General features: G+C 39.8%; 1 protein-coding gene across 2 annotated transcripts in view; it reads right to left on the bottom strand.

Moving 5' to 3' along the window:
- CHN1 (chimerin 1) overlaps positions 1-21,099 on the bottom strand; it is a 286,931-nt gene extending 265,832 nt beyond the window's left edge. Inside the window, exons 1-2 of one of the 2 annotated variants that reach the window (XM_006878817.1) lie at positions 20,936-21,099; positions 20,608-20,804 (exon numbers count right to left, since the gene is read on the bottom strand). In XM_006878817.1, coding sequence (XP_006878879.1) covers positions 20,608-20,626 — 19 coding nt within the window. In that variant the 5' untranslated portion in view covers positions 20,627-20,804; positions 20,936-21,099. Of the gene's footprint in view, positions 1-20,607 lie in introns of both variants that reach the window. The other variant, XM_006878816.1, reaches the window with a different exon arrangement.
- Positions 21,100-23,273: the final 2,174 nt, after the last annotated feature.

Genomic DNA, 23,273 nt, shown 5'->3' with positions numbered 1-23,273 from the left:
TCCAAGTATAGGTTTAGTGTAAGCACAATCAAGTGTTCTGGGATTTCCATTCTTCTCAAGGTTAACCACAATTCTTGTGATCTACAAAGTCAAATGCCTCTGCATAGTCAATGAAACACACATAAACATTCCTCTGGTCCTCTTTGCTTTCAGCTAAGATCCATCTGGCATTGGCAGTAATGTCTCTATTGCCACAACCTCTTCTAAATTCAGCTTATATTTCTAGTAGTTCTGTGTTGATGGACTGTTTGAGTTGGTTTTGGATAACTTTAGCTGGATTTTGCCTGTGTGTAATATTAGTGATATTGATAATTTCCATACTCTGTTGAGTCACCTTTTTTGGGAATGAGAATAAATATGGATCTCTTCCAGTCAGTTAGCAAGGTAGTTGTCCTCCAAATTTCTTGGTACAACCTGGTGAGCACGTCCAGGGCAGCATCTGTCTGCTGAAATATGTCAACTGGTTTTCCATCAATTCCTGGGGCCTTGTTTTTTGCCAATTTCCTCAGAGCAGCCTGAACTTCTCTTTCATCACCATTGCCTCTTGATCATACGTCGTTTCATGAAGTTCTATGTGTCAGCCAATTCTTTTTGGTACAGTGACTCTACATACTCCTTATCTTCTTTTAAGGCTTCCTGGATCATTCCATAATCTGCTATAGCAATCCTAAGTATTGCCACTTGAAGCTTGAATTTTGTTCTTTCATTCCTTCAGCTTAAGAAATGCCATGCAAGTTCAGCCTTTTCAATTTTCTGTCTCCAGCTCTTTATACATTTCATTATACTACTTTTATTTCAACACTCTTCAAAACTATGATAATATAATGATCTGTGTTACACCAATATTCACTGCAGAATTATTCACAATTAAAAAAGGTTGAAACAACCCAAATGTCCAACAACAAATGAATGAGTCAACAAATAAAGGTTTATAAAGATGAAAGCATATGATTTAGCCATAAAGAAATGAAGTTCTGAGACATGTTAAAACATAGACAAATCCTGAAAACATTATGTTTAGTGAAATGTCAAAAAATTATAAACATCATATGATTCCATTTATAAGGCACAGCTAAAGTTGGCAAATACATATAGACAAAAGTTTGAGTGGTTACCAAGAGCTGGGGTGAGGAGGGAATGTAAGCTAATACAAAAACAGTATTGAATTTCTTCTGTTTAGGGTAATACAAAGCCTTTGAAAATTAATAGTATCTCAATACGTTGTTGTTATTTGCTGTTCAGTCAGAACCAACTGTTTTTCCAGCAGGTTTTTGGAGGCTGTAAATGACACAGAAGGATACTGTCCATTTCGCTCCTGTGGAGCAACCAGTGGGTTCATACCTCCTACCTTTGAGCTGGCAGCACAACTATTATCCATTAGGTCATAAGTGTTCTATTGCAAATGTATCTAATGTCACTGAATTGTACCTGTAAAACTGGCTAAAATTGTAAACTCTCTGGTATATATTACAATACTCACAAAAAAAATCAAAACCTTGCTTTGCTCTGTGATTAGAAAAAAATGTTGTGAGGTAGAGTTAAAGAATTAGCAAGCATGCAAGGAGTTAAGGTGGGGAATAAAGACTTTTTCCAGGCAAATCTTTGAAAAAAGGAAACCAGTAATACATGATGGTGCTTGAGAGGGTATCAAAGATGAGAAAAGGTTTTGCTACATGGAATGGTAACTCTGGTTTGTAATCAGAAGGAAAAAATTCCTGGAAGGAGGAAGAAACTAAAGATATAAGGCAAAGAAAAACTAATCTCTGTGTTTATTGTTTTCAATTTTCTCACATGGTACATTCTTATAAACCACCTCAAATTCTTTCTGGAAAAATGAAAAGCACTAGTAAATAACAGAAATAAGATTACTCTTTTATTCATTTAAGATATGACTGTTTACACTGTTTATATCTGTTTTTCTCATAACCATATGAAAATGAACAGGAATATTCATGTAACACAAATTTATTATTACAAGAGAAGGAGAATATTGTTTCTATTTACAGACCTCTAGAAGGTTAAGTTAGCCATTTTCATACTGAATTTCTCTTCAATTGCATTATGTTTCCTACTGTGAGGGCCAACAAGAACAAACCAGGCTAATTTATGTGCAATTCCTTTGTAATACTGAAATGAAAAGGAACAACAGTTTAATGAAGTAGAATTTGTTATCTAATTATGCCAAATAATTTAGAAACATCTGCTGGTGGTTAGTAATACTATAGTTAAATCTCAAAGACACACTCCCTAGGAGACTTCCATTTCATTCCAGCCTTTTTGAGTTTCCAATTGGGGACCAATATTTGAGTTACAGAAAGACACATTTACTTAGTAACAGTAATAATAAAATAATAAAAAAATTAAGACGAGAGAAAAAAGTTTGGGGTTTTTATGTTAACTCCCAGATGTGAGATTGCCGTAAACACTGTTATATCCAACAATGTCTCAAACATTTGAGTATCTATTATGAGTCCAGATACTGTAGCAGTAGTTAAGGATACAAAGATGAAACCCGTAAGTTTCTCTAGAAAACTTTACCTAATGAAAGAGACGGAAGAATAGAAATTAACCATTATGCACCCACATGTTAAGTGTTAAGGCAGAGATAGGTATGCGGCACTATCAATGGAGAAAAGAAAACTAACTAACTTACAAAGGACAGACTTACAGAGAACTGAGTAGGTTATTTGGAAGGGCTGCCTATTCAACATGAGTTCCGCAGGATATATGAGTTTTGCTGAGTCAAGCAAAGAAACTGAGGGATGACTACGCCAAAGACAAAATGAGTACAACTCAACTGGAAGAATTTAATCAGTGGCTGTGGTGTTAGCTTGGAAGTTGGTTTTTTTTAGCCATTACAGTTAGCCTTCTGTGGTCTCCAGCTGCGTTAATTGCGGACACATGGTCTTATAAATCAGCACAGTCTTGCAATCATCAACAGTTATAGGACTAGGATAAGAGAAAGAGTGCTTCCCACACTGGGCATCAAGACTTGAGGCAAGAAAGACTTGAGTTGAACAAAACCTGAAGGAGACTAGAACAAGGCCCTGGTGATGATGGTAGAGAGACTGCAGCATTGAGGTAGAGAATCAGTGGCAAAGTGTGCCCTGAGGCTTATGCATTTGTGCTGGCCACAGTCAAAGATTTTTGCTGTCTTGCCTTTGATAAAGAAGGAAAAGCTTCTTGCTGAACTAAAATCAGAGCCTGGATCAATTGGGAAATTGTACCCTGGAACTTAGGCTAAACCCTGGGCTTGTATTGGATGATATTCTTTGCCTGCCTCACTCTCCAACTTATTTCCCTTATAAACCTCATTCTCATACCATGACTGTAAGTCAACAGCAAGTAAACACACCTCTTGCTGTTGATGTGGCTCTAGAGGCACCATGGAGCTGGGATCTGGGCTCTTTATCTGCTTTCTATTCTGGGGCTGTGAGGGGTTATGCTATTCTTACTCCCTCTCAGAGGAGGCCCTTTCAGAGAGATGTTCATGGCCATATGTCTCCTTGTCCTGTTTTCTGCTCTTTAGACAATGTCACTGCAAGGTACTTATAGAAATTGGTAGGATGATATGTATTTTGGTTATGTACATTTTCATCCCAATTTTCAAAAAGTGGATGTAGTTTCTTCTGGAAACTTCAAGTAGTTCTGTATCGTTGAAATACAAGATATAGGGGAGCTCTGGTGGCCTAGTGGCAAGAAGCTGCACTGAAATTCCAAAGGCATGTAGCTCAATACCAGATGCTCCACTGGAGAAGGAGGGGTAATCTCCTCCTGCGCCATTCGGATCCGATTCGACAGTACACCACAAGAAAAATAAGAACAAGAAGAAGAAAGAAATACAAGATAAAAAGAGATGGAAACAGATGATACAGAAAAGTAAGTAGGGGGCTGGAGAATTTGGACTTAATCGTGGTGGGTACCTCTGGAGATTTTTAAGCAGGACAGCAAATTGTTAAGGCTAACCAATTTCTACGAGGCAGGTTTAAGTTTTCAATTATAGGCTCCAATATGTAGTAAGCAAGAATAGTGCAAAGTAAGAAAGGAAGATAAAAGACAAATGAAAGCAAATTTTAAAGCCAATTTAAAGTTGTACAAATAGAGTGATAGTTCATTGTTATATATGACTGAGCAATCATTATGTGCCACAGAGTAAACTCTGAAACCCTGCAGCATTTTAAGTGCCTGAGGACAGAGGCTCTATCTGATTATTCACAACTCAATCTCCACAGCAATAGTTCCTTGACTCTAAGCAGTGCTCAAATTAATCAACTTTAGATGAAGACATTAAATTAATCAGTTCCTGCTAACCATGAGCTCTCCATTTCAATGGGTAGGGCAGGTGGAAAAAGAATTGCAGTACTGTGACTGAACAATAGTTGCTATGTGCTCTCAGGTTGAAAACAACTCACAGTGGACCCTCAGTGGGTTTTCAGAGACAGTAAATCATATGAAAGGAGATTGTTCATTCTTCTCCTGCTCATGGATTTGAACTGCATGCCTTTGGGAATGCAGCGCAGTTTTTTTATCACTATGCCACCAGAACTTCTTGTGCATAGAGAAACTGGTACTCTCATGCACTGTTTGTGGGACTGAAAAACGGTACAACCAATCTGAAAGGTAATTTGGTATCTCCTCAAAATGCTAAACATAGAAATCCCATATGACTCACTTAGCTATTATACTGCTAGGAAAATGTTGTTATTGTTATTGTTGTTGTTGTTGTTGTTGTTGTTGTTGTTGATTGCTGTCAAGTCAAGCATGACTCATAGCAACTCTATGAACAGAAGACTTAATGGCTTTCTATAACTATCATTGTTTCTCCAAGTTCACAGAGTTATCAAAGGAATGTGGTTTAGGAAGTAGATGCCATTCCTGCTTCCAAACCTTTATTAATCTGGGAGCTCCACCAAAACCCATCAACCCTGGGCAACCATTATGGCATTTGATATGCTACCCCAATGGCACAAGGTTCAGCATCACCCAGATTATCTCAGTACAACAAAATGACAGAAGAGTGATGTACAACTTAGAAGAATGTTTCTCCAAAATAACCAGAAAAATATACCAATGAAATCAGAACTGAGACACAAGCAGAGAAATGTTCACAGCAGTATTATTCACAAAAGCAAGAAAATGAAAACAGTCCAAATGCTCAAGAACAAACAAATGAATAGAGGAAATATGGTACATTCACACAATGGATACTATACAGAACAATGATTTCAGAAAATACAACATGGGAAAGTCTAGAGAGCATTCTGCTAAGTCAAATAACTCAGTCTTATAAGGACAAATCCTGCAAGGCCTTTTTCTGTGAAAACAGGAGGATAACTGAGTAAGACGTGTATAAATGTCCAAAAGGGAAAGGTGGAAGGGAGAAGGAGGTAGAGAAAAGGAGAACAAGGGGAAATCACTAGGATAGTAGAGGTCAGAGACAGGTGGTGGGTGAAGGAACAGGAAAGCTTCAATGGGGACTTGAAAAGAAATGGTGTTAATAGGCATAATAAATCAACAGTAATTAATTATACAAAATGCAGTGTATATGACTGAGTGTATAAAACATAATGTACTGAATGAAACACAAATTTATATAAAAGATTGCATGCAAAACAATTAAAAACACATTTTTTTAAAAAGAATAAAAAAGAGTTCCAGAAAGAGAAAAGAGCAGGAATAAAATTACTGAGTTTAGTGCCTCTGAAGAACAAAGACTACAGCATTCACTACAGCTGTAGCACTGGGTATGTGGTTGGGGAAGAGAGACCTTAGAAAGTTAGTAACATTTCACAACCTTAGGGAGATCAGTGAAGGTTTTTTTGTCTAAGGTTTTATGATCAATTCAACAGCCCTCTCAATACTTATCCGGTTCCCTTTTTATAAATTTACTGTATGAACCAAGGATCACGTTTCTGAAATTTTTCATTCATATATAGTTTGCTCGGCTCCACAGTCAACACTCTTGGCACCAGCAGTCAGGAAATAAAAAAGTGTATCGCGATGGGAAAGTCTGCTGTTAGGGACCTCTCTAAAGTACTCAGGAGCAACGGTGTCTCTCTGGAGACTAAGGTGCGCCTGATACAGGCCATGGTCTTTGCAATCGCTTGTTATGCATCAGAGAGTTGGACAATGACTAGGGAGGACAGAGGAGAGTTGATGCCTTTGAGCTGTGGTGCTGGAGAAGAGTACTGAATGTACCATGGACTGCCAGGAAAACAAACAGATTCACCTTGGAGAGGATTAAACCAAGCTACACCTTGGAGGCAAGGATTCTGGGGCTTCGTCTGACATACTTTGGACATATTGTAAGGAGGGACAGGTCCTTGGAGAGGGACATCGTGCTTGGGAGGGTGGAGGGACAGTGCAGGAGGGGAGACCCTCTATGAGATGGATTGATTCTGTGACTGGGGTAATCGGGATGGGTGTGTCAGAGGCAGTGCGGTTGGCGCAGGATAGAGCAGGGTTTAGGGATGTTGTGCATAGGGTCGCTATGAGTCGCAAACGACTCGACAGCACACAACAACAACAACAACAACAACACATAATTAATTACATTTTACATGTATATATTAATTACATGTCATTAATCCTCAAATAAATAAAATCATTACATAACTTAAAAATAAATTATTATAGTGGGAACTGTCATGTTAGTACCAAGCTTAAGTACAATGTAATTATTCTACCTGTTGTATATTCTAACCTCTAGGAAGTTAATAAAGCAGGATTATAAGCAGATCTGTAAAGATACAATTATTGTTGTTAAGTGATGCCCTGTCAACTATGACTTGCAGCAATTGTATGAACAGCTGATCTGAACTCTGTACTAGTCTGTGTCATTCTCATTATCTCTGATATACTGGAGTCCATTGCTACAGTCACTGTCTCAATCCATTTTGTTGAAGTTTATCCTCTTTCACTGACCTTCTACTTTTTTCACCTTTCTAAGCATGATATATTTTTCCAAGGACTGGCCTCTTAAAGGCATACCCAAAGTATGTGCAACTCAAAGGCACACAACAACAGTCACTGTGTTAGGAACTCTAGTAGCTTAGCAGTAAGAAGCTGTGCTACCAAACCAGAGGCAAGTAGTTCGAATCTACCAGCAGTTCCGTGGAAGAAAGATGGGCAATCTCCTCCTATGTACTTTAAAGTCTCTGAAAACCCACTGAAGAGTCCAGCTTTGAGTCAGTTCTGGCTTGACAACACACAACAGTGACAGTGTTAATTATCCAGTCCTGAATAAGGATACCACAAGTAGATGGCTTTAACAAACAGAAATTTATTCTCTGCCAGGTTAGGAAGCAAGAAAGCAAAGTCAGTGTACCAGAAGGCTTTCACTGTTGGTTCTAGAGGAAGGCCCATGCTTCCTTTAGCATCAGTGGGCTCGGTGCTCCTTGGACATCTGTGTGTCTTAGCTTTTCTGTGTCAAGACGCTTCCTAGCAGACACTGAGTCCTAATGGACACACTCCATTCCTGGTCATTCTTTTTGATGGTACTGAGGTCCTTTTTTTCTAAAATAAAATAATAAAAGGCCACACCCAAGGAAAACTCCCCTTAGTCAGAGCAGGGCTATAACAGGATTAAGGGTATCAATTCTACTCTTAATCCTCTTCCAGTTGTTTGATATATCAGTTAAAGGAGGGGGCGGATGATCATGCCATAGTTTCCACATTACATCACTGCATAAATAAACTCTGGAGGAACACAATTCAAACCATAATAATAATATTTCATATTATGCATCTTCCACCACTGTGCTAAGAACATTACACGCATACATGGTATCTTTTTATTTCTATCCCAATGGTAGAAGGGAATTAATAGTCTCCATTTAACAATAAGGAAATTGAAGCCAGAACATATAGCCTGCCCTTAGCAGAGAACGGCAAAAAATAACACACCTTTGGTGGGTGGAGAGAGAGGGATAGGTAAAGGAAATGAGAAAGACCAGGTGTGGAAAAAAGTGTATACGAATTTAGTAAGTAAACCAGTATAAAATTTAAAAAAAAAACAAACAACACACTCCAAAGCCATATTCATTATGCCACTTGCTAGAGAGAGGGGCTGCTAGCGGGGTCTAGTGGATAAGGAACTGCCAACCCAAAATCAGGCAGTTCCCCAGCTGCTCCTTGGGAGAAAGATGGGCAATCTTCTCCCACAAAATTTCTAGCTTCTGAAAATCTCTGGAAGGTCACTATGAGTCAGTTCCAACACGATGACACATTACTTGTAGAGAAGTATCATCTCCCAGGAGTTTCCCTGTCTTACAGTAAAATCTAAAGTCCTGACCATGTTCACAGAACCCTGCATAATCTGTGACTCCAACACTACTCTACATCCCAGTCAGCCCCCTGTCTTTACGTCCTACCACGTTCTGCTTTCTTCCTTGGGTCCATCCACATTGGGCCTTCTTTTTATCCCTCAAAACTGTGCAGTACCTATCTGCCTCCAAAGCCTGGTTCATAAGTCTGTTTTCCCACTTTGTATGGCTCTCTCCCTAAATCCCTTTCAATCTTTGCAAACGTATCCTATCCGTAGCACTTTGACAATCCTGTGACCAAGTGAGTTTCTCATTCCCTCTATTCCTCACAGCGCTTGCTACCTAGCACATTATAGAATTCTGTTACTGTCTATCTTCTTCCACTGGAAATTTAAGTTCCTTGAAGGCAGAAATTCATGTACAGCTGGAACAATTGCTCAATAAAAATTTGTTGAACAAACGAGTAAACAAATCACAGCACAAGAAAACACATTCCAATGATCACACACAAAAATGTGGAAATGGCATGTAACATGTCTCTGATTCCTTCTTTTTTACATCGCTATACATTTCTTCAAATTCTGAATGTTCAGTATGTTTATACTTTCACTTCTTTACTATAACACTTTATACTAGCTCTTCTTAGGAATGCTCTAATAAAAAGTTTCATCACTTTCTTTTCCCTTACAGTGCAATTTACTCAATCAAAACTTTCATCCTATTTTAAGATCTTCAATCTATAAATTAAAATAAATTTTAATTCCACATCATATGAAGAAAAGTAGAGCTAACCAAAATGTTAGAGGCTCAAATCCACCCAGTAGTATTTTAGAAGAAAGGCCTGGGAAAGCTACTTCTCAAAAAAAATCAACCGCTGCAAATTAGAACACAATTTTTTTCTGTCACACATGGACTCTATTTGATGATAACTGTTTGGTTTTGGGTTTGGTTTGTGTGGTTTTTTTTAATCTCTATTTAGTATGATATTCTCACAGGTAACAAGCTGACAACCATGCTTTCATGTAATTGTGTAAAGCGCATTTACAATAAAAGGGCTACAGGAGAAATTTCAGCAGGCAGATGTTCCCATATCCTTCAAATGGACACCCAAACCACTTACCTGCTCCTATACTACCTGGCATAAGCCACTTCAATTGCTACAATCATCTCTGCCAAAGTAATTTCACAGCCATTAAGGAACCAGAAAAAATTGACAAAGTTCAAGGAAGAATATGTTATAAAAGGGGGAGAAATGGGTTGCTAATGGCAGGACTGAGGAAATCAGAAAGGATGAGGGGTTTAATGAGGAGGCTGTGCCATGTCTTTCAAATGTCAAGTCTGTAGTCATGAAAATCCTTTTAAGTATCAAGTGGTCCAGTGAAACTCAAAGGTGAAAAGTCAGTGTGGAAAGGGAAAGGGACAGCCTCTGTGCAGCTGGGTGCAATACAATGAGGTGGCCCAGTGCCACATCATTAAACAGTTGGCAACAGGCCAGGCCATACTTATCTTTCCTGCTTCCACAGATTACTCAATTGACAGCATTAACTCTTTCCAAGAAGTGCTTATTTTTCTAAATTTAAAGGAACTTTTCAAATCAGGTAGAATAATTTTTTTACCAACAAGTTTTTAACTTTCATTTTTGTCTTCAGGAACAGAGGTGGGAGGAACTCTCTAAAGAAGGAAAAGTTGTGGGTGTTCTCTGAATATAAAACCAATTAATTTTGTTTTGGGGAATAATATTCTATTTTTTTTTAAGTGCCATAAATTTTCTTTCTATTCTAATTGTTTTAAACTCAGAATTTTAAAAACCTTAACAACAATGTTTAGATGATGTGGTGGTGGTGGTGGTGGTGTAGTCCAGAGTGGAAACTGACTCACAGCTGACCCACCAGCGGGTTTTCAGAGGCAGTTAATCACTGGGGAAATTGTCTACCCTTCTCCCGCAGAGCAGCTGGAGACCTCAAACCGCATGCCTTCAGGATTGCAGCGCAGCTTCGTGATTCATCTACCATAATATTGTTGTACATAGGCTTTTCAAAGGTCTGTTATTTCAGAAGTGGATGGCAAATCCTTCTTCCTAGTTTGTCTTAATTTGGGTAATCAGCTTTAGAGCAATATTTGACGGACAAGGATTTTATCCAAAAGAGCTGATGAGAGAAGAGTCTTGATACCAGAAGCCAGGAAATCAAAAGATGAATTGCACTAGGAAAATCTGCTGTAAGAGATCTCTCCAGAGTACTGAAGAGCAATGATGTCAGTCTAAAGACTAAGGTATGCCTGATCCAACCATGGTCTTTGCAATTACTTGTTATGGTGGACAATGAATAAGGCTGACAGAAGAATAAATGCCTTTGAGTTGTGGTGCTGGAAAAGAGTACTGAAGGTACCCTAGATTGCTCAGAGAACAAACAGGTGCATCCTGAAAAGGGTGAAACTAGGCTTCTCTTTGGAGTCAAGGATTCTGAAACTCTGATATACTTTGGGCATGTTTAAAGGAGGGACCAGTCAATGGAGAGGGACATCATGTTTAGAAGGGTGGAGGGACAGTGCAAGAGAGGAAGACCCCTGATGAGATGGATTGACTGAGTGGAGTAACAGGAATAGATGTATCAGAAACAATGAAGTTTGCTCAAGATAGAACAGGGTTCAGAGCTGTTGCTTGTAGGGTCTCTATGAGTTGGAGTGACTCACTGACATATAACAACAACCAGTAACCACAAAATGTATCCTTTTAAAGTTTCACAAAGTATTCAACCTGTAATTTGATATTAAGGAGAAAATAAGAAATTTACTTTTATACTTTCATTTTATCAGATATGACTTTTTAAATTCATCACAACTTTTCAACATAGAAAATAACACCACATTATCTGTTTTCTTAGCTTGGTCCTGTACTTTTCTTTCAAGATAACAGAATTATGATGATCAGGAAAAGTCAAGTTTTAAGGGAATCACTGTTTATATAAGAAGGTCTTACAGAATGTAATTTGGTTGGAAAGTCGGAAGTGAGGGCTTATTTCTGTTTGCACAAAAAGTTCAGTGCCTTCATTTAAATTGCATATTACAGGAAAATACATACAGGGTTTTCTAAAGATATTATGGTTCACACTTTACATATAACTGAGAAACATCAACAGCACATGTCATGTGGTTATCAGATGTCTTCGAGTTGGTGGCTGACTCACAGCAACCCTACCAGCAACACAACAAAACACTATCCAGTATTATCCATCCTCACGTTCATTGTTTGATCCTACTGTGGCAGTGACTGGCTCAACCCATTTTGTCACCAATCTTCTATTTTACTTAAGCATTATGCCTTTTTTCCAAAGACTGGCCTCTCCTCATAACATACCCAAAGTATGTAAGAAGACCTTTCCACCCTCACTTCTTCCATGGAAACACAAGTGAAATCCACAGAAGCAGGAATCAAGAAATTTAACATGCACTGGTCTAGGAAAATCTGCTACATAAGACTTCTTCCAGTGCTAAAGAATAAGGTGTCGTTTTGAGGACTAATGTACATCTAACCCGAGCCATGGTACTGTTTAATTACCTCATATGCATGGAAAAGTTGGGCAATGAATAAAGAAGAACTGAGATCTTTGAGTGTTAATGATGAAGAATACAAACTATATGCCAATAGAACAAACAAATTCATCCTGGAATAAGTTAGCCCATGTCATAGGATTTATTATTATTTATATTTAGGTGGAGTTTGGGGGGAAACTACAACACACCCTTCCCTTTAGCCCCAGTTGTTATTGTTGTTGTGTGCTGTTGAGTTGGAACTGACTCATAGCTGACACTCAAGTGGGTTTTCAGAGGCAGTAAATCACGTGGGAGAAGACTGCCCATCTTTCTCCTACAGAGCAGCTGGTGGATTCAAACTGCCTGTCTTTGGGTTAGCAGCGTAGCTTCTTACCACCAGGTAATCAACCAGAGCTCTCTTAGCCCCAGTTAGCTATTCTTTACCATGGCTACGGTCAAAAGGATAGTTAACTATCCTAAAATTAATACAATCTGATGAAAAACATGTAACTTATTATTCTAGTGCCCCACCTTCAGAACGACTGACATGCAAAGTATGTTCAGTCTTTCTTAGTTAACTCCCTTACAAGTGGTCCCCTGATCGCTTTAGCATGGTACAAAATATGCCTTCTCAACAGATGTGCTATAACTGCTGGGATAAAACTGGGTTCGGGTGGCGGGGTGGGCAGTCAAAAACATATTACGTTTTCAGCGTATAAAACACAGATATATGCTATCTATAATCAAATGTAAAGAACACTGGTGGTGCCGTTGTTAAGCATTTGCCTGCTAACTGGAAGGACAGGGCTTCCAACCTACCAACTACTCCACAGGAGAAAGATGTGGCTGTTGCTTCTGTAAAGATTACAGCGGTGGAAACGCTTGGAGTCGTTCTGTTCTGTCCTATTGTCCTATAAGGGTGCTATGAGTTGGAATCAAGTCAGTGACAATGGGTATATAACCAGATACACAGAGTATATCCACTGCAATAATTTCATAGAGAGAGGACAATCAGGAGTTAAAATGTTTAAAAAGATTCTTGGGAGGGAGGAAATAGAAAAAAGGTTGAGAAATACTAAACTAATCTAAAATGGAACTCTTAACATTACATCAAAACCCAGAGGATACACAATCTCTTCCTGTGCGATTTACAACCTGTACAAACCCATTGGAGGGCCTGCCACAAGGACGTGACAGCAATGGGAGTTTTTTAATTTATTTTTAAAGATTAGGCTACTAAATGGAAACCCTATTTGCAGGGTAAGCATTCACCAAAAATACACTAAAGGAAGATAAAATGAACAAAGATTAAGCTACTTACAGGGTAGTTATCTGCAGGGGCAGAGGTGACTCAAAAGACTGCATTAGCAGGACTCCCTTCCACACTGTACACAGATGGTGACTATCAGAGTTATGACAACAATATTTTTTTATCTCTCTTACATAGAACCACATCTCCAAACATTAAAAGACCAATATTAAAGCTGAAATATTAACTTTGTGCCAATAACAAAAGAGGGACTGTGGAAGACTATTTAAATAAAATGATAATTTTAATGACAGCTAAAAGGATCTTACCTTCTCAGAAAAGCAACTGAGCTGACACTTTAAACCATACTACTGCTTCAGTCAGCTCTGGTGGCTGAGGGATAAGGAGTTGTGTCGTCTACTCATAGGCATGTGGTTCAAATCCACCAGCTACTCAGTGGGAGAAAGACAAGCAATCTCCTCCCATGCGATTAACTTTCTCTGAAAACCAGCTGGTGGGTCAGCTTTGGGTCATTTCTGACTAGAAGGTAAACTAAAACAACACTGCTTCAGTGCAAGATACAAAATCCCACTAGGATTCCAACTCACAGGGATCCTTCAATGAGTTTTCAAGGCTGTACATTTTTCAAGAAGATTTTTTTACAGATTAATTTTTATTGTCCATCTGTCTCCCACAGACTGAAAGGTAGATCCAAAACACTGACCTTTTAGTTAGCAGCCTGACATGCTATTCACAATACCACCAGGGAAAAACAAATACAAAAATATCATCAGAGAATCTGCTCAAGTGGAAGTTTCTGGTAAGACTGGCTTTGGGTCAGATAAATTATATTTAAAATGTTCAGTTGACTTTACAGGAAAAAAGATCATGAAATAAAACATAAATTTGCATTAATAAATACTTTTCACTGGGAGAACCTGGGTGACCTAGTAGGTACGGAGCTGAGCTGTCAATGCAAAAGCATGTGGTTCTCTTATCCACCAGCCGTTCTGCAGAAGATGGTCAATCTCTTCACATGTGATTTGCAGCCTCTGAAAAACACTGAAGGGTTAGCTATGAGTTGGTTCCAACCCAACGGCAATGAGTTAAGAGTCTGAATTCTAGGACCAGACTCACTGTTGTTGAGTTGATTCTGACTCATGGAGATCCTACATCAGATTTTTAAAGCTGGACATCTCTATAGGAGACCGCGACCTTCCTCAGAACTGAGCTGGTAGAGGTTTCGCACTGGTAACACACTATGCCACCAGGGATGCTGAATTTTAAGACAGTCATCCGGAAAAATACAACCATTTTCTAACTGACTGACAAAAAAAAGCAATATGCCATCAGCAGCTACAAAGGTTCTCCACAAAAATGATTGGTAGATTTGGCACAGTAATGAGAGATACCAAATAAAGTACAGTATTGAATAGCTTTCCACAGTAGTAGAAGGATTTGAGGAAGGACGGTGGGAAATTACAGAGGGTTCAGTACATATTAGAGGCACAAGATTAAGTAGTTAGTTGGTTAAAAGATTGGCAGATCCAATCTATAAACTGCTTTTTGGGAGAAAAGGCCTAGCAATCTGATCCTTTAAATATTACTGCCAAGGAACCCTGGTGGGGAGGTTCTACTGTCAGGTAAGGTTATGATGATTCTGAAAAACTTCAACAGCACACAACACAGCAATGACGAAAATCACTAAATAGTCATAAAAAAGAAAAAAGAAAGGAGTGAAGGGGAGTTGGTATGAAGAAATAACAGAGAGAGGTATTCACAGTCCAGCCGGTCCAGTTGGACTCTCACTGGAACTCCAGTTGGAGTTCCCCGTCTTCTCAGCTGGTCTGAACAATAAACCGCAGCCCCATTTAGAAATCCCTGACATCAGGACAGAAATCCCTGCCAAGGGATAACCTGGCAGAATGCTTATTCACCCAGCCATGCCAATCAGGGCTCTATTGGCATGGCCAATCTTGTCAAAACTCTAGCTGAAAAGTTCCAAATTAGAAGATCTGAGACTTTCTCTCCCAGCAAGAATTCAAGAACATGTGCTGCTCCATTGAGGAAGTTCTAACAAAGCCTATATACAACCAGGCACTTAGGTGTATTCTCTATCATTTTGAAAGTCTAAGCGACATCACACATGAAAGCAGGGACCATGGGTGTTACTGAATAAATGAGCCAAAGTTTTTATACCAATACTGACAACTGAGATTCAAACTGGTCATTTGAAAAGTAAAGAAAATGCTTACAGATTCCTGAACTTACAAAAATGTTCATTTCTCAACTGGAAAATAAGAATACAAAGTCAGCAAGAACAGGAGTCTGGTTCTTCAATCACAGAATAAAATAGAAATGGCATCAAATAGCTTTTAATTTTTTTTATTTTATTATTTTTGTGTGCGTGTACCATCAAATCAGATCTGACTGGTACAGGAGGAGATTGTTCCTCCTTCCCCAGCAGAGCATCTGGTGGATTCGAACCGTGCACCTCCGGGATTGTAGTTGCAGCTCCTTGCCACTAGGCTCAAATAGCTTTTAAACAGCAAAGGTGTTTGACACTGAGGATTAGAGACAAGGCATGCTACAGTTTTATATGAGAAGTATTTTACTGTCATTAAAACTCTGTTAGATAAATTCAGAGGCTTTCACTTTGTAAAGCCAAGCATTCATTAAAATGAAAATTCTTTACACTTATGAAGTGCCTGAATTAAAATACAAAATACAAAGCTAACAAACAAGAAAATCCCTTTCCTTATATTGTTGGCCTAAGCCAATTAGCACAACCAATACACACACAACAGTGTTCTGACAGTGGTTATTATGAGAAGCCTTAAACAACAAACTACGCTGAGCTCTTACTTTCATAACTGCTAAGTCACATTTGTGTGGTTTCTTGTCGCTACTTTCTCCTCACTACCATCTCAAGGACTTTATTAACTTTTGTTCCATGAATGTTCTAAGCTGGTTCATTAAAAGTAAACAGAAGAGAAATGAAGTCTTATTACAAACCACACATGGATGAACATTCAACATACTATGCTAAGTAAAATAAGTTACACACCAAAAAAAAAATGTATGACCTTACTTATAAAGAATAAGTAAATGCATATAGTCAGTCTAGAGACAAAGGTGCCACGTAATCTAGGCCATGGACTTCGCAATTACTTGCTATGCATCAGATTGCTGGACAATGACTAAGGATGACAGAAAAAAATGACACTTTTGAGTTGTGGTGCTTGAGAAGAGTCTTGAACATACCATTGACCGCCAATAAAACAAATTAAGGCTGTCTTGGTGAGAGTGAAACCAAATTTCTCCTTGGAGGCTAGGATTTTGAAGCTTTGTCTCACATACTTAGGGCACGTGGCCAGGAGGGATTAGAGTCCTTGGAGAAGGACATCATGTTTGGAAGGGTGGAGGGACAGTGCAGGAGAGGAAGACTCCGGATGGGATGGACTGATAGAGTGACTGGAGCAAGAGGGTTAACTGTGTTGGAGTCAGGGAGACTGACTCAGGACAGGACAGGCTTTGGAGCTGTTGAACTATGAATCACAGGTGACTCTATGGCACATAGCAATACAACACAGAAACAAAGGATCCCTGGTGGTACAGTGGTTAATTGCTCCGCTGCTAACTGAAATGCTGGCAGTTCAAACCTAGTCACTCCCTGCTGAGGCAGTCTGCGGTTGAAAATCCACTAAAGCAGTTCTACTGTCCTACAGTCCCTGAGTCAGAAGCAACCAAACCAACAGGCTGGGAGAAAAACAGAAAGAGCTTTTGCCTTTCGGGAATGGAGTTTATGTTAACTGGTGAAATAATTCAAGAAAGTTTAGTGATAACGATTATCACTGGTGGAGCTCTGGTGGCCTAGTGGTAAGAAACTGCACTACAATACCAAAGGCATGTGGTTTGACTCCCATCAGTTTCTTCACAGAAGGATGGACAACCTCCTGTGAGATTTACTGACTCTGAAACCCACTGGAGGGTCAACTACAGATCGACTCCAACTCAACAGTACACAACAACAATAACGATTACATAACATAAAGAATAATCAGTGCTGAATTTGTGAATGTTTTGTTGTGAATATTTTAACATGTTTTTTTAAGTAAAAACATTGATAGTATATCTAAAATCATATTAAGTTCCCCCAGGTATTTAAGATACATAAAAAGTGACTGCGAATTGAGAAAATTTTATCAAATATATAATACTACGGTTCTCAAACGTAAATGTGCTCTAGAATAAGGGCAGTCCATTTACAACTCGCTCCCCTTAGAAATGCAGATTCTTCAGTGCAGGACTCCAGTTAAAGGTGGTGGGGTTGTTATGTACCAGCCAGTAGACTACTGTCCATCAGCCCTATGAACAATAAATAGCTCTGAACCCTGCCCTATGCTGGGCCAGTCACACTGTCTCTGACACACCTGCCCCCATTGCCACAGTCACTGTGTCAATGCTTTCTTTGAGTGTCTTTCTCTCATATTCCAGATGACAGGTAAAGGGTCTGCAATCAGACTTTTAATTTTGAGACCAGCTGCTGCTCTACCAATCAAAATTTCAGCAGCTGAAGCAACTGTGAAGGAGAAAGACAAGGCAGTAGCCTCTGGTTTAGATTCACAGCAGGAGCAACCAGAGGGAGGGTCAGTGGTCAGACTGATGAGAAGGCAGGTGGGTGGTGGCAAAGCAGGTACAGGAGGCTGTCCCACCACTACTTTCAAAAAGGCCTGTACCCCTGCAGGGTACTTTGCTTTATAACACATACAAATTGTAACCAAACTGGAGTTAGTAAACTGAATTCTGTTCTCCAACAGGTTGCCTATAAACTTTTTGAGACACTTCATTTCTAGCTGGTAGTTTTATTTTCTTTCCATTTCTAGAGGTTGAATTCCACCTTCTTCCTTTTTCCATGCCCATTTCTAGTAGTTAAAAATCTGAAACTTATTAATACTTAAAAGAGTATTTATCTCATGCTTCCTCTTAATTCATCTTTTTCCTAATTCACCTGTTTTATTCACTGCGAACACAGGTTATCACCCACTTTTCAAAAGTTCCTTTTACACCACAACTTTGCTTTTCCCAAAGAGCTACAGTTAATACCTATTTTCAATAATTAAAAGAAACTGAAGAGAATTTTCACTTTATTTGGTAGTTGTTATGTACTTGAGTTCCAGGGGATTTTCAGAAGCAGTAAACTGCACAGGAGGAGACTGCCCATCTTTCTCCCACAGAGCAGCTGGTGGATTAAAACCACACCCCTTTGGGTTGGCAGCACAACTCCTTCCCACTATACAACCAGAGCTCTGTGGTTCTGAAGAGAGCCTTTAAAGAGGCAACGCAAGCTCATTCCCTGGAACTACAGTCAGTAACCCTGTGTCCAATGCCATAGCTCTCAATGGTGTCACGTGTTAGTGTTCTTTTAAGTGTTATGTGTTATCTAGTATCATTTGGTGGGTTAAAGTTTTCCCCATGGTAACTACATGTTCATTTTACTAAAGGTTTCACAGGTAACTTGTTGCATGTGGAGTCAGAACCTCCTAGCTAACTCTCCAGGAGGTTTTCTGAGGCTGTAAACAGCATGGGAGGAGACTATCCAACTTTCTCCCTCGGAGCAGCTTGTGAATCCAAACTGTTTCTGGTATTCTACAAGTGAATGACTTGTAATCCTCACTTTTTTTTTAAATTTTGTTTTCTTTTTTTATTATTTTTTTTCATTAATTTCAATGCACATCTACAGAGATTTTGGAATTCCATTCATTCATTGTTGCACTGTAATCCTCACTTTTAAACACTTTGAATATGAAGAATATATCTTTATTAGGAAAATTAATTTGGTTAGAAACCATCTTAGCAACAACAGTGCAAGATAAATGTACTGTCACTATGAATAAAGCCTTCCATAATTTTTAACTTTTGTATTAAAAAAAATTCCACATTTAAGGGAAACACTTCTACTAGATAAAGAAAACCTAACCTAAACAGAGGCAAGATTTTTATTATTTCTTTCAGAGAAATAAGAAACGTTTTATAAAGGCCCTTTAGAGAGGCAACAAGAAGAAACGCCACTTCTCGTGCTGTGCTTATTTAGACATAATAAACACAGTCCCAAACTCAAAACTTGCAAAATGGGATTGAGGTTGAGTTTTGCCATAAAGGGCCATGGCACCATAAGGGGTAAAATCTCTAGGCCTATTTATAAAATTAAAAGGTTAAAAAATAGTCAAATATAGTTAGCTCTCATTCTAGCAGCTGGATTCACTGGGAATTGTTTACATCAGTGGGCATTTGTGGCATGCACTATCTATAAAGTGACTGATCAAATGACATAATTAAAACTTAACTGGAAACTTGATATTGTGAGTAACTTACTAAGACTGCCCTTGTAGCTATCAGTTACCAGTGTAACATTACCCATTAGGGAAGGTAACTATGGGCGTACTTGTGTTTATTTAGTAATGTGGGGTGAACTAGTTCACATTTTTACCCACAACAGAGATTCCGCTTCTAGGTTTCTCTCCAACACCATAGCACCTTCCTACAGAATCTTTTCAAATTTATAATCCCTGACAGGGGCAGAGTAAGCACCAACTTACTTGTATTTATTTATTTATTTATCTGTAATTATCTACAAAGTAATAAATACACCAGTGCTTACCTTGTTCACTAGGACTCCGCCCTTGTTAATTACAGTCCTTTACTTTGTAAAAAATTGGACTACTTTTCAAATTTATATTCAATCTAAATTTTTCACAATTTTCTTAGGTACCTACAGATCACACACGATTTTGCAAAAAGAAATACTACATATTTTCAATCTTTCTTCCCAACTCATTGTCATTGCACCCTAGAATCACACACAAACACACAACACAGGAGCGCACACCCCCCCTTTAAGTATTAACCACTTGAAACAATAGGGCTGCAGTAATTACAGCAAATAAACATTTTTTCCAAATTAATATCCAAATCCATGCTTAGAGATACAGTTAATTTAATTAAACAACTTTCTTAAGGCTGCTCTCATTTGTTAGAGCGAACATTTTCCATTTTCACCAAGATTAAAGCTCATCACTTGTATTCCTGTTTACAATGGAATATAGGAGCCCAAAAAATTCTCCAAGGATCCAACAGGAAAGCAACACATGATCGCAATTTCAAGGAGGATGGAAATGTAACAGACGTGATCACGTTCAAAATAAATAAACTTTCTGGGGTCTTTATTTATCTACTTGAAGAGCATAGGTTTGGAAACAACCGGCTAACTTCTCTCCCAAGTTGCTATCTTAGCGGCGTTGTATGTTTGCAAAACACCTAAGACCCTAGATCCTCCCTGCCCAGAATTGGTCGGGGGAGCACACGCCCATCGGCCCTGCCTGAAGAGGAAACAATGGGAAAGGCGCGAGGGAGCGAGCATGACGCTCCAGGCGCCCCAACTCCGCCACCCGGACCTGCGCCCCGGATCGCGCGCCGCGTCTCCTTCCCGGGTGCCCCCGTCCCGGTCCCCGACCCCCGGGCGCGGCCCCACCTGCAGCGGTTCCAGGAACGGGCTGCACTTACCAAACAGGGTCAGAGCCATTGTAAAGGCGCTCGCCGCTGCCCGCCAGTCCACGCGCTCCTGCCTGGCCGGCCCGAAATCACCGCATCGGCTGCGAGCGCTCACACCTCAGAGGCGGCGGGGCGCCGGAGGGGCGTGGTGGGGGCGCGGTGGGGGCGCGGGCGCCCCGCGAGGCTGCAGGCCGGGACGCCAGGGGCCGCTGCAAGAAAAAGTTATTCACGCGTTATTATCAGGCGCACCCAGACAAGGGGATCCCGCTAGCCCTCGGCGAGCCGGCACTTGTCGCTGCCATCTGTGCAGTCCGCGCGGCGTGCGCGCGGGCGACGGTACCTGCGAGGCGGAGAGGGGCTTGGCCGCGGCGCAATGGCAGGCGGGGAGGCGGCGCCGCAGTGGCGGCGGCGGCGGGAGAGGAGCAGCCTCGCAGTGCCCCCGGCGGGGAGCGCTCACTCCGAATCCCGCGGCCTCGCAGACGCCATCTTGCGAGAGCGTCCCCCACCAGCTCGGCCGCTTCACCTCCTCCCGCCCGTCCCTCCGGGCTGCCGGGCCCAATGCGTTCCCATAGCAACGGGGGCGCGCGGCCCTCCTTCCCCGGGCGGTGGGGACCCGCCCCGACCCCTCCGGAGACCGCGGCCTGGGGCCGGCATGGGGCGGGGTTTGGGGACGCGGTCCGCTCTTTAGCTGCAATCTCTGGCTTTTTTTTTTTTTAAATGGGTTTTGGGGAGGCGCAGAAAGGAGAAAAGCTGAGCTGTTACTCCATTAAGGAAGGGCTGCAAGAGGATGCTCCAGAAAAAAAGGACTCTGCAGGGTCATATGGGGATCGGGTTCGTGTGAGGATACATTTCTTCTCCTGAGGCCCTCCGGGTGAACGGACACCGGGAATCCAGTGACCCAAAGCTGCAGGACTCGGGAAGGGAGCCTGAAGCAGGGAAGAAGCACACTGGGCGTTGCTTTCCTTTCAGTTTGAATTTAGGAGCCACTTGATATAGTTCTGCTAAGGTTGTCAAATGTGAGGAAACAAGAGTCACTTGGAACACATCTGAGATTACCTTAAACTCATCTCTTAAAGACCAATCAATGCTTAAAACTCATTTTCTTCCCTTTACATTATTTATCTTTGACATTGTCACAGAGAGGAGAAATCAGCATTTCCTACTGATTGTCATTCCTCCATGACCACAAAAGATTGTTTTCTCTGAGCTTTTCTGGTTTTGTCTGAAGATCAATAGCAACCTCCTTTCTATGATAATCTCTCCTTGTGTCTGTCTTTGCTTTAATGGTCAACCATATAACTCCTTGAGATCACCAACCCAAAAAATGTTCTTTAAAAGCTCAGTTATGGTGCTATTCATTTATCAACAAAATTCTCTTATTTTCTTTTTAATTTCATGTATTGAAAAAGTCAGTATAATGTAGTTGATGGTTTTTTTGTTCCTTTTAAAAAAAAAAATGTCCTTTTCTCCGTTTGGAATTTCATACTGTTTGGGTGTCTAATCCTGTTGATTTTTCTCAGGTTCTGACTGTTTTCTACTTGCACATTTTGCTCTGTCAGTTCCTTAGGTGCCCTAATATTATTTTCCTTCTCTCTCTAATTTTCAATTAATTCTTTCAAGAATATTATGCAAATGTCTTGTATTTCATTTATCTTGAGGACCAACTCTTTATAAAAATGAGAATTATCACTTCAAGTAGAACCGCAGTTAATTCATCATCATTATTTCACAGCTGACTCTAGCGTCAGAAGAAAAAGTGGATTGGAAGGAGGAGCCAAGCCTTTTGTCTGAAGTCAGTTAACACAAGGGGGGAAAAATATTAAAATAACCCAACACGAATGGCCAAATTTTTTAAAATGCTAAATGCTTAAAATTTGCTAATGTAGGAAAAGTTCAAATTCCTATAATTTGACATCATTAATGAAAATGACCCTTGATTTGTAGTTAAGCTCTTTCTTTTTAAACAGCCTTTTTCCTTCATCAGAATTTAGGCACACACATTCATGAAGATAAATGACAAACTCAGAAAAGCTTATGGGGCAGATACTATAACCATGCAAAGATTACACCTAAAGTCTCTATCTGCAATTTTAACCACTATTCAACTTTTTTTTTGGTTTTGCTTTTTAGGGAAGGGGTGTTTAAGCTTTATTTGACGTGCTGGTAAAAATATTGCCCTTCTTCCTAGAAAAAAGAAAATATGTAAATATATACATTTTCCCACACAATATTGAAATGATTGTGGTCTAATTAGAAACTCTAATTTAGCTTCTAGGTTTCCTATGCAATCTTACAAAGAATTTGCCTTTATATTTTAAAATATACATTTATTTTTACCCTTTCATGTAGAATTAAGGAATTTATGGAACTTCCTATATTTACAGATAAGGAAACTGATTTGTCCAAATGTGTATACCTTTTTAGTGACAACACTAGTAGAAAAATCTTACTTCTGCAGTTCCTGGCTACCTCTCTGACTCTCCATCCCCCACCAATTGAGAGAGAGAGAGTGGTTTGAATTTAAAAAGAAAAATCTGCTTTCTTTTAGGAGTAAAGTAACAAGAGGAATATTTTGTCCTCAGCCATTTTACAAGTTTGGGTCTTCTTACAGTTTGTGAAGTTGAATTTTTGTCTCAGAGTCTATGTTTACGTGCTTTTTTGCTGAAAATTATGTTTTC

This window comes from Elephantulus edwardii, unplaced genomic scaffold (genome assembly GCF_000299155.1).
Source record: "Elephantulus edwardii isolate Elephantulus edwardi_28Jun2011 unplaced genomic scaffold, EleEdw1.0 scaffold00001, whole genome shotgun sequence".
Lineage (NCBI taxonomy): Eukaryota > Metazoa > Chordata > Mammalia > Macroscelidea > Macroscelididae > Elephantulus > Elephantulus edwardii.
The sequence above is the reverse complement of the archived record's forward strand: the minus strand, read 5'-3'. Positions and strand labels throughout refer to the sequence as shown.